Here is a 13,950-nt window from a genome sequence, read left to right on the forward strand (position 1 = left end):
ATGGTCCCCTGAGCACCGCCAGGGGTGATTCCTGAGTGCATGAGCCAGGAGTGACCCCTGTGCATCGCTGGGTGTGACACACAAAGCAAAAAAAAAAACACTTGGTTATACACCCTCCACTTGAAATGCCTGCTTATCCTCTCTGCAGATCTGCTTGTCCACATGACTTTAAGTTACCTGTTTTTCTTTAATACTGACTTTGAATCAGATTGCCTTGAAAAGATATATTTTATTTTGTCTTACAAATCAGCAACACAATTTGTCAACCTGAATTTTTATTACTGGTGATCACATCAAAGCTGAAAAACATAACATTTTTTTACTTTAGAATTTAAATTTGTTACAGTGAAAACAAATCTTTAGGCTTGTAAATGGCATGGCTGATTTAAGAGCCATTGATAAAGCATAAGCAAAACAAGCAAGCAAAGAAAAAACCCTGCTTATGCCCGCTTAACACCTCGTCTCTGACATTTTCCTTCTTGTAAGCTGGTTCTCCTTAGAAAAAAGTTGCAACTATATGTTGAATAATAATGATTCTTAAGCAATACTGAAGTGCTCACATATATTCAAACTTAACTATTATACGCATTATCCCAACAATTCTGTGAGGCAGATGCTACTATGACCAATTTAGATGAGAAAACTTAGACTTAAGAGTAACTTTCCCAAGGTCACACAGCTATATTTTGGAGAGCAGGGATTTACCATTGGGTGTCATTTCAATGTCTCCACCCTATCACTGCTCAAGAGCTGTTCTCAATCATTGTTCTAGTCATCCACTAAACACAACTTCAAAAACCTTCCAAACTTTTTTTTGCTTTTCTCTCTTCCTATTCAACCTCTCTAAACTATAGAAAATTGCTTTAACTTACTACAAACCTGCATTAGTCCAGACATTTTTCTTTTGCAAGTGGCAGATAAATACTTGAGCTCAACTACCCATATGTCCTTCAGGAGAGGTCAATTACATGTGTGATCAAATGTCATGTCATCAGGCCACACATTATGTATGGCTCAGTTCTTTTGTTTCTTTGGGTGCAACACCCAGTGTTGCTCAGGGTTTACTCCTGTCTCTGCACTCAGGAATCACTCCTGGCAGATTCAGGATGGGATGTGGGGGATTGAATATGGGTCACCTACGTGCAAGGCAAGCGCCTTATCCATTATACTATCTCTCTGTCCCCTCAATTCTTTTTTTCTCTCTGTGTCTTTGTCCTTAGCTTGCTTTCTTTTTCTGATCATGAAATGGCAATCATGAGCTTTAAGTTTAACCTATTTTAGAAATCAAAGCTTTACAATGGTTCTAAATTAAAAAAAGAAAATCACAAAGTTGCTTCTCTTTGGGCAGGGTTGGCTTCTATGCTCACCTCTGGAGACACCAGGACGCTTTAACTCTTCTCAAATCACATTTTATAGGAATGGGAGAAGGATGTTCATCAAAGGAAATAACTGATTGTTGGTAGTAGAAGAAAATAAAGCTGGGTTAAAGTAGAAGAAAATAAAGCAAAAGATACCTCATTCTGAAGTCTAGATGCATACTTTTTCATATACTATCACCATATTAACCTGCTTCTCAGGCTTACGTGATCAGAATTCTTTAATCAATTTATAATTTTAATTGCCTCTTCATGATTTCTTTGATGAAAGTGTGTAGATTTTTTTCTCAAAATGGGAATGCAAAGTACATGATAAATGAATTAACTATTTTCATTCTTCTATTGCCCCATACCTATTCTACAATTCTGTTATGGGTCTGTAGAGAATCTCCACTGGCACATTTGTGGATAGGCATGTTTCTCAATTGGGGGCCACATGACCCTCCCCATGATCCCCTAGGATATTCTAAGGGGGCCACAGGTGAAAATCTCATAAATGTTGGGGGATTTTGGCATGAGAATAAGGGTAGGACAGAGCCTCATATTTAGGAAACAAGGGTGGAAGGAGGTCATGGTAAGAAAATGGCTGAGAAACACCAGTCTCGAGTACAAAGAAGCTGTAGTCTTTGGCTACTCTCATACCTTACTCCTACATTCAGATGGTCATCAAACCCTGTCAATTCTACATGCTCAATATTTCTTCATTCATTCTAAGTCCACCCATCCTTCCTGCTCCTTCTATACCTCAAATTCCCTCATTTCCTTGCTTGCTTACTATTTACTTACTTTCCTGATGCATCTTCTTCATTTCAAATATATTCCCCACTTTTGTATAAAAATTATCTTTCCAAATTTCATACTGAGTTCATCATTCACTTTTTTGCACCCACTCAGTGGTCCCCTATTATATTACTGCCCTGGGCCTCAGTTTACTCATTGTTAAAGGCTTACCTCAACATTCTCTTAGATCCCTCCAGACCCATGATTCTGTTAATTCTTCCCCTTTTTGACCACACCAGGCAGTTCTCAGGGCTTACTCCTGGCTCTCTGCTCAGGGATCACTCCTGAAAGGCTCCAGAAAGCATATGGGGTGCCTGTGATCAATCCCACATTGGCCGTATGTAGGACAAGTGCCCTACCCTCTGTACTCTCTCTCCTGCCCCCAAATCTTGTGAAACCTAAAGCAGTTAGCTTTCTCTGGTCATCTGGTAATGGATTTTTCTGTCTTTTGAATAATTATGCTCAAGTTCTTTCTGGATATCACTCCTAATTATAACTTATGGAAAGACTGCTCCAAGATATTTTGAGTAGTTATCTCATATTGAGGACAGTTGAAAAAGTGTGAGCATAGGCAATTCAGATCATAATCAACATAATTTGAGACATCTGATCTTTTAAATGACCACATATTGCTTTAATGCAAGTGTCTAAAATTAACTTTATAAAAAATAAACTCCAGGGCCCTGTGTGCTAGTACAGCGATGCACTTGCTTTGTACATGGATGATCCAGGTTCAATACCCCATATCCCTTTTGGTCCCCTGAGCCTTCCAGGAATAATCTCTGAGCACAGAACCAGGGGTAGGTAAGCCTCAAACACTGCCAGATTTGGCCTCCTCAAAATAAAACCAAAAAGTGAAAAGTGAAAAGTTAACTCCATATTTCTGAATTAATTTCAACAATAGATATAGAAGTGGAAATGTTGGTTGTCATAAGACCAAAAATGAGAGTGTGGATGCATTATTAATTTCTAGGTTATTATTTAATAGCTGTCGAATGATAGCACCTAAATATAGGTGAGTCTCTAAATATAGGAATTCTTACTCTTTTCCTCCTAACACTGTAAATATTGAGAAAATCTTAGAAATGACTACATGTAGGAAACAGTTATAATTTTCAGATGAAAGACTTTAACAAAGGAATGAATCCATATCCACTTCCCAACTTAAGAAAATTTTACACAGATCCATATGTTGAAAATAGAGACATATCTGATTTAGCAGTACCCACACAGCAATGATTATAGTGTATTCAAATCATACACACATATAAATATATATATATAATAGGACTCAAGGATATAATTGCCATATATTTTCTCATATTCAGTAAGCTAGCATGAGCAGTATTATTAGCTCTTGGCCAATGGGACTAATTAAAGTGGTATTCTGCTCTTTTTGGTACAGTGATGAGTGCCATTTCATGTTCTCATTGCACCTGGCTTGTAATTCTACCATTATATTGTGTATTGGTGATCATGTTCAACTATAATGACTAACCATTGCTCAAAATTGATAATACTTCATTTAGAGAAAAAGACAAGAAAAATAATCAGACCCTATGTTATTTTTAAATGTATATTGCATATTTTTATGGATGCTTGTGACTGAGAAGCACAACCAAGAAGCCAGTCAAGAAAACAAACAGCAAATGTCAGCTAATTGGGAACCGGTAGAAGAATTTGACAGTAAAACAGATATAACAGACAATAGTAAATATCTATTGAGGACATATTGGATGCCAAACTTTAATCCTGATAGTAGGTTTATAGTAAGAAACAACAGAGATGAAAATATTGTATTTATGGAGATTAGGAGACAGACAAGGGCAACACAAATCAGTACATTATGGTGTATTTGCGATCAATAGGAAGAGATGTAATTTAAAGAAAGGACCTCATTGTGTAAGGAATGGACAATTATATTTTATTTTTCATGCCTTTGTGGAGGCATACTCAGTGGTGTTCTGAGGTTATTGCTGGATTTGTGCTCAGAAGTGATCCTTGATGGAACTCAAGGGACTATAGGTGGTGTGGGGATCAAACCAGGGTCAGCCTCGTGCAAAGCAAGAACCTTACCTGCTGTACTAGCCCTCCAGTCCATGACTATATCTTCCAAAGAATATTCTAGAAAAAGAAAACTGAGAAAGAAACTTCAAGATATAATTATGTCTAGTTGAGGAATATCAAGGCAGTCAGCATAACTAGAACTGAAGGAACAAGGGGAAGAGTTAAAAGAAAAGTCAAAGAAGTAACGAGGGCTTCATGACAGCAACATTTTAGCCTATCCTATGGACTCTGGATTTTCTTTGAGGACAGAAAAAATATTGCCATTAGTCAGAAGGCGATATCTGATTTCTATCATTCTGTTTCTCTTTTGATAAGGTCCTGTAAGGGCCTACAATAAATGGAGGAGCAGAATACACGTAAGTCTCCAATTAAGTTGCTAACAAACCAGAGATGTATCACCAAAGATAAAGTTCTATAAGAACTCGACAGAGGCCAAAGAGACAATACAGTGGTTGGGGCATTTGCCTTATACATGGCCGACCCAGGTTCAATTCCTGGCACCCTATATGATAACCTCTAGCCTACCATGAATGATCCCTGAGTGCAGAGCCAGGAGTAAATCCTGAGCATCACCAGGTGTGACCCTGAAACAAACAAACCAAAAAATGAACTTGACATAACATGATTCAGTTACCTAAACAATTTCCAGGAGGCATGCTTTGAGCAAAACTTTGTAAAACTTTTGAAAGTATTTTTCAGATGGCTTATTTCATAAAATGTATTAAACCTTAAGTGTTGAATTTTGACAGTTATACAATTACTGATTTTTCATATTCATCCTTAGACAGCAATAATTTACATGAGAGGAACCCTTTGATTTTAATACATTTTCCCTGGATAGTTTTGCATAATTTTTGTGATTTCCTTGATGAACCTGCTAAAACTATTTTCCACCCATAGTTTTGCATAATCTGCATAAAAAGGAAACACCGAGGAAGAGCTAGGAACTGGGCAATTCAGCAAGATCACAGAAACCATGTGCTGGGAGCTGCCTGTCAGCAAAAGCTGCCTGAGATTCTGTAAATATCAGGACAAATATTGCAGATAAGGGCAAAATAGATGGCTTTGGGAAAACTTTCTATAGTCTGCAAATTTCTTGTGTGGTCATTGCTTCTTCTAAAGAACCAAACTACAATTACTATTATTATTTGAAACATACTTCCTATGTCTCAGTTTAGATTCCATCACATGCCTTTCTCCAACTGTTTGTTGTTTCCTTGAGTAAGCACAGCTGATCACAGGGGTGCTTACAACATTGGATGAGAAGCTAACAAGATAGGCCAGTGTGACCATTATCCTAAAACGTAGTGCCTAAAACAACTGTTTTATTTTTATTATAATATTTTGGGTCCGAATTCTTGAAGAGACTGGGACTGATGTTCTCATGGATCTGCAGTCATTTTGGAAGTCTCAGTTTAGCTCTGTATATCCAAGGGGACTCATATGGCTTTCAACTTATGTCAGCTGGGGTGTTAACCCAAGCAACCTACAAATAACCTCTTCATGCTGTCTTACTTCCTCATAATATGGCAGCCTCAAGGCAGTCTGATTCTCATAATATAGAACAAAATTCCAAATAAGAGTGTGTAAAATGGAAGCTGCATCCTTTTTTTTTAATCACCTAGACGTCATGCAGCATCATTTCTATCCCACTACTGGGTACTTAAAAGTGAGTTATAAGCCGCTCAACATCCAGAAGAGGGCACACATAACCTTAACTCCTTAACCCTTAGCAAGAATTAAGGGTATCAAGGTCATGTTGTAGAAGATGTAGTATAGGAGACATTGCTGGGACCTTATTTGGAAAATATAATCTGCCACACAGGCTAGCAAAAATAGAATGTGTGAAGTCACTGAATTCAAGGTATAGAGGTCAGCAGACAGTGAAAGGCAGAAACTGCAGAATGTTTACATCTGTGCAATCACAAGAGCAAAAGGATTCAAGAACAGAGAAATTAATCACATCAGGCTAGTTTCAATAGAGATCCCATTCTGGGCCAGTGTCAGTGAAACTCCTATGTCAATTTAGTCATTCCACAAACTTCTGCGTGCCTCCTTACTATGTATAGCAGGGACTATATTAGACCCTTAGCACATACCAATAAATACAACCCCAAAAAGCCCTATCTTCAAGGAGAGTGCAGTCTAGTTAAAGCTATTGAAAGAAGTCTCAGGGCTCACGACTAAAGTAGAAGAGAAAGCCAATCATCCTCTAAATTATTTGTTCTGCCCTGAGGGATGCTTGGGGCTAAAGTTTTGGCACCTGGTCCTGCCACAAAGGCGTGAGGTCTCTGTGAAAGAATTTTTATATACAAAAAGAATTAATTTGGGGGTGGAGAGAGAGTACCACAGGTAGAATGCTTGATTTCCACACTGTGGACTGGGTCAAATCCCAGCACCCCACATGGTCCCCGAGCACCACCAGTAGTCTGACTGCAGAGTCAGGAGTAACCCTTGAGCATTGCAGGGTATGGCCCAAAAACCAAAAAAAAGAGTTAATTTGTCCTTGAGTTTAAAGAGAGCCACTGGAAATCACTGACCTCTCACTTTTCTCTAAGCGAGCTGTTTTGTACTCATCTTGTGACCTCTATTCTGCCTCCCAGTGTCACAGTCAATATCCAACGGAGCCCTGTAGCAAGCATACTGCTTGCCATCCTCTCCCCATAAGCACCCTTTGTCATGTAACTGTGGAGTCCCCTAAGACACTCTCTACTCCCTTCCCATTTGATTTGCCAATAGAACAAGGCTCTTATCTAAGAGTGGTTTGAGACCACATCCCAAGAGGTGTTGCAGATTTCTTCTGTGTCCTTACATTTCTGCCACTGCTGTGCAAGCATACTGGTACCAGCCTGCTGCAGAATGAGAAATGTGGGGAGTACAGCTCAGTCGTACCCCTGAGAAAACCGGGTTCAATTCCTCACATCCCCCATGCTTCTGCGAGCACTACCAGGAGTAATTACCGAGTCCACCGTCAGGAGTAGCCCCTGAACAACAGCCAGCCCAGCATCAAAACGTGAATAAGCTAAGGCAAGATTTCAAAGCCATGAGCAAAAATCTTAGAATCATATGCTACAAAATTGTGTGGTTGTAATTAAGGCAGCATTTGGGGAACAATAGCAGGGTCATCCAAAGGGAAAAGGTAGAGTTCTTGCTTCTGGAGACCTATTTACAGTTCTATTTTGAAGACAGTCAGCACAGGTCCCTGTCATTGCCGGTGCTACCTTGGTGCTGGGTTGCGTGGAAGGAAACCAGAGTCAGAATTAACAGAGGTGCCTCTAGATTTGTGACAAGGGTGAGGTGCAGTGGGCTGAAATGAATAAGGTTTCATTTCTCTCCGTGAAAGGCTGGCATTTTATGTCTCCTTATCTGAAAGGACAAAATTCACTCCCAGAGCCTACAAAGATCAAGGGATGATGAAGAAGCTCCAAGAAGAAAGTAAATATTCCAGTTGCCCCCTTTGATATCTTTTACCCAACAAGACCCCTACCTGAAAGGGAATTCACTGTCCTTTCTTTGTTTGGGGGTGTTTATTTTTTGCAATTTTAAGTGTTAATTTTTATTTAATGCTAACTGTGCAAATGACACCAATTCAATACTATACAGTAAAACAGATAAATCCAACATCAAACAAGAGCATATGGAACAAATCTAAAGCAGAGCATTTATGTGCCTTCAAAATTGATAATTATTGAGGTTAACTCTTTCTTTTTGTTTTGGTTTGGGGGCCACTCCAGGCTGTGCTTGGGGCTTGCTCCTGGCTCTCTCTGCTCAGGATCTCTTCTGAAGAGCTCAGGGGAGCATATGTGGTGCGGGAAGCCTGTTGGCACCTTGCAAGGCAAGCAAATCCCCTCCGTGCAGTCCTCTCTGGCCCCTTCACTTTTCTGTTACTAAATTAGAAATAAAAGTCCCAGAAGATGGCACAATGACTTAAAGTGATTGTTTGGGCAATCACAAAGCCATGAGTTCAGACTCTGGTGCCACTGACAAGCTGAGGTCATCAGGATGGTCCACCTGTTTCTGAGCCCTGGAAGTAGGGCCTGAAAGATGGCTCAATGGAAATGCCCAAGGTGTGACGTCCTGAGATTAAGCCCCAGTGCGGCCCATGCTACAAGGTGATACTGATGGGGACTCTGGTGGGGAAAAGTGTTTTTTTGAATAGGAAAAAAAAACTGTGTAGGGAATATTATTAGGAAGATGGAGCCCTTGCCATTCACTCAATGAATCTGTCAGCCTTGGCAGTAATCTTGGCAAACCCAAGTTCTTTTTTCTAAAATGTCATCAAGCAAAGGCAAAGGGCAGGCAACTTAACAGTTTCCAAATCATTGTGGCAACACGTTTGAGAGTAAAATTTTTAAAATGCCTCAAAAAGAGGCCAAACAAAATCGACCTCTTAAGAAAGTGGAGTATGGAGGCCAGAGCGGGTAGGGGCTTGCCATGCACACGGCTGCCGGGGGTTCATTTCGGCATCCTATATGGTCCCACAAACCCCTCCAGGAGTAATTATGGAGTGCAGAGCTAGTAGTAAGCCCTGAGCTCCACCGGGTGTGACCCCAAAACAAAAGCAAAAATAATGGAGAAGGGCCTCTCCCAACAAGTGTCAAGCTTTCCCATGAGCCGCTTGTCCCTTTGTGTCTTGCGCAGTCCCTATCAGCATGCAGTTAGTCCTGGGCTCACTGTCTTGGCCACTGGAGGTCTGGGGCCACACTTTTTTCATCCACTATTTCCAGTCAAAAACACTTGAGAGCCCCTAAGAACGCCTGGGAAAGGAAAGCAGATGGGAAGACAATTTCAAAGGGGGGGGGAAACAAGAGACTGGAAGGGGCCTAATTAAGTTTCTCAAACGGCGCTGACCCTTTGATCAACTAGTTCGTGACCTCAAGAAATTGTTTAGCCCCTACCTATGCATGCACGGACAGGGAGTCTCTCTGGAGGTAGGAGAACGACCAAAAGCCCAATCCCTTACCTTTACCTGGTGTGGCTCTTTGAACTTTTACTCCTGTATACGCCAAGAAAAACAACGCGGGCGATCGAGGCCAAAAGAAAAGAAAAAAAGGAAAAACTCAAAAAGCAAAAAAGCAAAACAAACAAACAAACAAAAAAACCCTTCCCTGTCGGAGGGGGGGGGGGACTCTCTCTCCGTTAGAAAACACAAAACCTTCCTTTACTCGCCAAACCCCCCGCGGCCTTGGCGATTTGCAAACATTCAGAACGCCAAGTCCGAAGTAGCAGGCGGGAGGCAAACCAAGTTTCAGGGCCGAGCGCCGCTCCGTTTGGGGGGGACTCTAGACTAAGTTCGGGAGCCGCTCGACCTTTCGGCTGCCCGCGAAGCACCTGGCGATGTCGCCTAACGGTGCACAGCCAAAGGTCGGGGGGGCCGGAGGCGGAGCGGCCGCCTCGGGACACAGGTGAGGCTGCTCGGTGGCCTCGAGGGCCAGCCTGGGAGGCGCCCGCGCACGCGAGCCCATGCCCCTGCCGGGCCAGGTGGCCGCACAGCCGGCGCCCGGGTTCCGGCGGGCTGTCCCGCACGTCCTCGGCCTTCCGCCGGGCGGGGAGGAGCCGGGGGCGGAGCGGGAGGAGTGGCGCGGGCCCCGCGTGGGTCCTGCCTGCGAGCACCTCGGCCCCGTGGCGAGGCGGCCGAGCTGCGGCGGCGCAGGAGGGGGCGGGTTCGGCGAGGGCGCGGCCTCTGCGAGGGGGGCGGACGTCGCGCATCCCCCGCGCTCGTCCCGGCCACTCGGGAGCGTCGCGGCAGCCGGCTGCCCCACTTGGCCATCCGCTCCGTGCCGGCGTCCTCGCGCCCGCCTCCTCTTGTCACCTCCCGTGCCAGCCTCCCCGCCCGGTCCTCGCCGCAGCCGGCGCCAGCGCCGAGCGCCCCGGAGAGCGAGCGAGAGAGCGAGAGCGAGAGGTGGTGCGCGGGGCGGCCGGGCGCACCCTCCAGCGGACTCCCTCGCGCGGCACTTGGGGCGGCACGGGCGGCGGGCATGGATACCCAGCGCTGCTTCGCCAACCGCTTCGATGACTACCAGGGCAGCCTGCTCGGGGGCCAGTGCGAGGAGACGGTGGCGCCCTTGGTCACCGCCACCATCGAGCGCATCCTCCAGGAGATCCCCCCGCTCGGGGGCGGCGCCGAGGCCGGCGGGGCGGCCGCGGCGGGCAGCTGCTGCCAGGGGGGGCTGTACAGCGGCGTGGCCGGGGTGGCCTACATGCTCTTCCACGTCTCGCAGAGTCCGCTCCTGGCCGCGGCCCGGGAGCGCTACCTGCGCTCGGCCAAGCGCCTCATCGACGCGTGCGCCCGCGCCGAGGAGTGGGGCGAACCGGACGCCGACACCCGCGCCGCTTTCCTGCTCGGGGGCGCGGGCGTGTACGCCGTGGCCACGCTCGTGTACCACGCCCTGGGCCGCTCGGACTACGTGCAGCCGCTGGCCAAGTTCCGCGCTCTGTGCGCCGTCTGCGCGCCCGTCTCCTTCCTCGAGTGCGGCTCCGACGAGCTGTTCGTGGGCCGCGCGGGCTACCTGTGCGCCGCGCTCGTGCTCAAGCAGAAACTCGCCCAGGAGGTAAGGCAGCCCCGGCCGCCGGGGGGCGCTCGCCGCCGCCCCGCGCCCCCCCGCAGAGCGCTGCCCCGGGCTAGTCTCCCCCCCACCCCCGCCCCGTGCTTTGTTACTCTTTGTCTCGCGCCGTCGCTTCTTCTTCACTCTCACGAGGCTTCGCTCCTGCTTTTGTCTGGCCGCCCTCCTCTCTCACACTTGGGTCCGTTGCGATTTCGCGGTTTTGTGCTTGGCGGGCGTTTGACCGTCAGCGGGGCCCTCTCCCCAGACGCCTCTTTGCCCAGTGAGGTCCTTTCAAGTCAGATTAAAAAAATAAATAAATAAAAAGAACGCCTCGACAAAGAAAGGGAGTTCCCCTGCCTTTGACGCCCCTTTCAAAAGCTGAAGCTCCCTGGGTTATTTGAGTACTGGGAAAGTGATGGAAGTTTTGGGTACTGCTGATGCTCGCCTGGTTGCCCTCGCTAACGTGGGGAGGAGTTGCTCCCGGGAGCCCTGGGTTGGCAACTCAGAATGACTGCCCAGCTGTAGGTCTGACGTGCTGTGTTGCTTACAATGCATCCCTTCGGCTGGTGTAAAATGCATGTCTGATGGGGGCATGTCCTTTAAAATACAAAAATGTAGATCCCGAACCCCATGATGGTTTGGATGCGCGGGGATTTGGTGTTTTTTTTTTTTTTTAATTTTCAAACGCGTACTCGGGGTTGTCCGGATGAGAGCGTTCTTGAGAGGGCAGCTTTTCGTAATGAATAGCTTTCCAGCGACTACTTGAAATGAACTGGAATTTACAACTATACTTCTCTCCCAGTCCCTCACATTCTCTGTGCATATCGTGTGTGGGTAATAGAAGCGAGTGTGCCAGTTCCCGTGGTGTAGGGTGCATAATCCTCTAAGGCATCGCCGTAACTAGAACGGAGAGAGAGGTACTTTCATTCATAAGCCACTAGAACCAAATATTGTTCCAGGGAGGAAGTGACACATTAAACTTGGCTGTCTGGGTGAGCGAGGCGTTTGAAGGAAAATTAAAGGTACACTGTTTTAGAAGTGTAATTAACTTAGATAACCTCTCTGGAGGCTACCTTTATTTTTCTTTAATTTGTAGCAGGTGAGGTTGATTCTAGTGAGAAAAAAAAAGATTTCTAAAGAATTTGCACTGTGCTAACAGGGCAGCAAAGGTCTGTGTGACAAAGTTGTCTTGAAATAGTTCAGTGGGCCTCTGAGTCACTGTTATCTGCTAGCAGTTTCCCAAGGGTCCTTCCAGTTGTATAAAGCCTTTCAAGAGGCCACAGACTATTTACATATCATTTGCATTATATTTGCATCTGCTCAGCCCTTTCAGTCCAGTGGGTAGGCAGTTTTCAATTTTTTTTTGGTCGGGGTGGGGGGACTGTTTTCCTTAAGCTTGCTTCTTTTCATTTCTATGCCTTGAGGCATTTTCTCCAGACTGGAATGGCAAAGAACTGGAAACTGATTGATCCATCACACAGGTGGAAGTCCCCGAACTGGTGGCCCAGATTGATGGTCAAGATCATTATTAAACCCTCTCGTTGACCTTCCGGACAAGCCAGAATAGTCTTTGTGCTCTAATCCAGTTGAGGTGTTTTGACCCCTGCTTCTTTCCAGAAAAAAAGAATAAGCTCCAAGGGTTTAAAAACAAACCAAAAAAGCAGTTTATAAACTGAGCGAATCCATCTCTGTGCCAGCCTCAAAGGCAGCAATTCAGAAAGTTTAAGGTTTCCAGGGTGCAGGGCAGGAGCCAAGCAGGTCAGGATGGAAGCCTTTTGAAAGAACACGTCTAATGCACCACCCCCCATGTCCTAGTTAGCATATGACTTTGCCCTCAGTAGATGATACATAAACCTTAATTAAATTGAATTGCAAACTTCTGTCATTTCTCTATAAATCTGTCATTATGTTCCAGGTTTCTTTCCCTCCAATGTCATTCCTGTTCTCTTTCCTCTGGCAGTTCACTCAGTTATCACCCTAGTCAGTATCTCTCCACACTACTTGGCACATCTTTGGCACCTTGTAAATGGCTGAATGAGTGAATCATCCTTTGCTGGGATTAGTACAATGTTCTCTGAGTTGGAATTTCCTACTCAAGCCATTCCTTCTCCCTCTGAGAAACACTATTCTAAAAAACATTTCTCAGAGTCCTGCAGTGGCTCCCTATTACCTTTTCTCCAGTCACATCTCCCAGTTAAAGCTACTTAAAATGGCTGACAATGCCTCACATGATCAGGGCCCCTCTACACCTACTCCCCATCTTGCTTGCTCTGCTTCAACCACACCGGTCTTCTTGCTGCTTCAGGCATTCTCTTGTCTCGGGATATTTGTACTGACTGTTCCCTCTGCATGGAATCTGCATCCCCTAGCTATTTTTAAAGCTAGCTCCCTGACCTTGCACATGCTGTTACTTCCTCTGTGAGTCTTCCCTTGTCCACCCTATCGGGACTTCTGCCCCTTTCTTACACCATTTTATTTCTTGTGTCTACTTATATCTTCACCAGTTAGAACGTAAGTTCCACAAATGTAAAAGGTTTTGTTTCATTGTGTGTCTCTAGCATTAAGACATTTCCAATCACATACTTTGATACGCACCATGTATGTGAGTGTGTGTGTGTGTGATTATGCAAATATTGTCTGCTCTGTGGCTGGCTTTAGTACTCAGTTTTGTGTTCTGTATACTAGTATTTTCCTTTTTGGTGTTATTTTAGAAATCCTTTCTCACCATTAAGGTCTTGGTAAATGTAAGTTGGATGACTACCAGTTTCTTACAAATTTTTCCTCAAATCAAACTTAACCATTAAACCAGTATTTCTTAAACTGAAATAGAAGCATTGCTTCTTTAAACATCACAGTAATTATCTACAGATTTTGTTAATAAAACAGGCTTTGACTCAGCACTGCTGGGGTTGGATCTGAGAAACAGGTCCCCAGAAAAATGCTAATGCTTCTGGCCCTGGGACTACTCTTTGCATAGTAAGGCAATATAGCACCACATCAGTGTTGGCATCATGCCAACAACATATTTTAAGGTATGCTTTAACACACCATTCTACAAAGCCTGATGTATTTATTTAAAGGTTATAGTTTAGAATACTGATGACTATATTCTGGCACGCATTCATTATAAGGACTCACAAGAGAAATTCCTCTCAGGCCTTAGAAATTGTAAGAGCTGTGCT

At 44.8% G+C, this 13,950-nt stretch overlaps 1 protein-coding gene across 1 annotated transcript in view; it reads left to right on the forward strand.

Moving 5' to 3' along the window:
* The first annotated feature begins 10,201 nt into the window (after positions 1–10,201).
* LANCL3 (LanC like family member 3) overlaps positions 10,202–13,950 on the forward strand; it is a 133,124-nt gene continuing 129,375 nt past the window's right edge. The window contains exon 1 of the mRNA XM_004612922.2: positions 10,202–10,774. Within this exon, the coding sequence (XP_004612979.1) occupies positions 10,202–10,774 (573 nt within the window). The remainder of the gene's footprint in view (positions 10,775–13,950) is intronic.

Source organism: Sorex araneus, chromosome X, assembly GCF_027595985.1.
Source record: "Sorex araneus isolate mSorAra2 chromosome X, mSorAra2.pri, whole genome shotgun sequence".
NCBI lineage: Eukaryota > Metazoa > Chordata > Mammalia > Eulipotyphla > Soricidae > Sorex > Sorex araneus.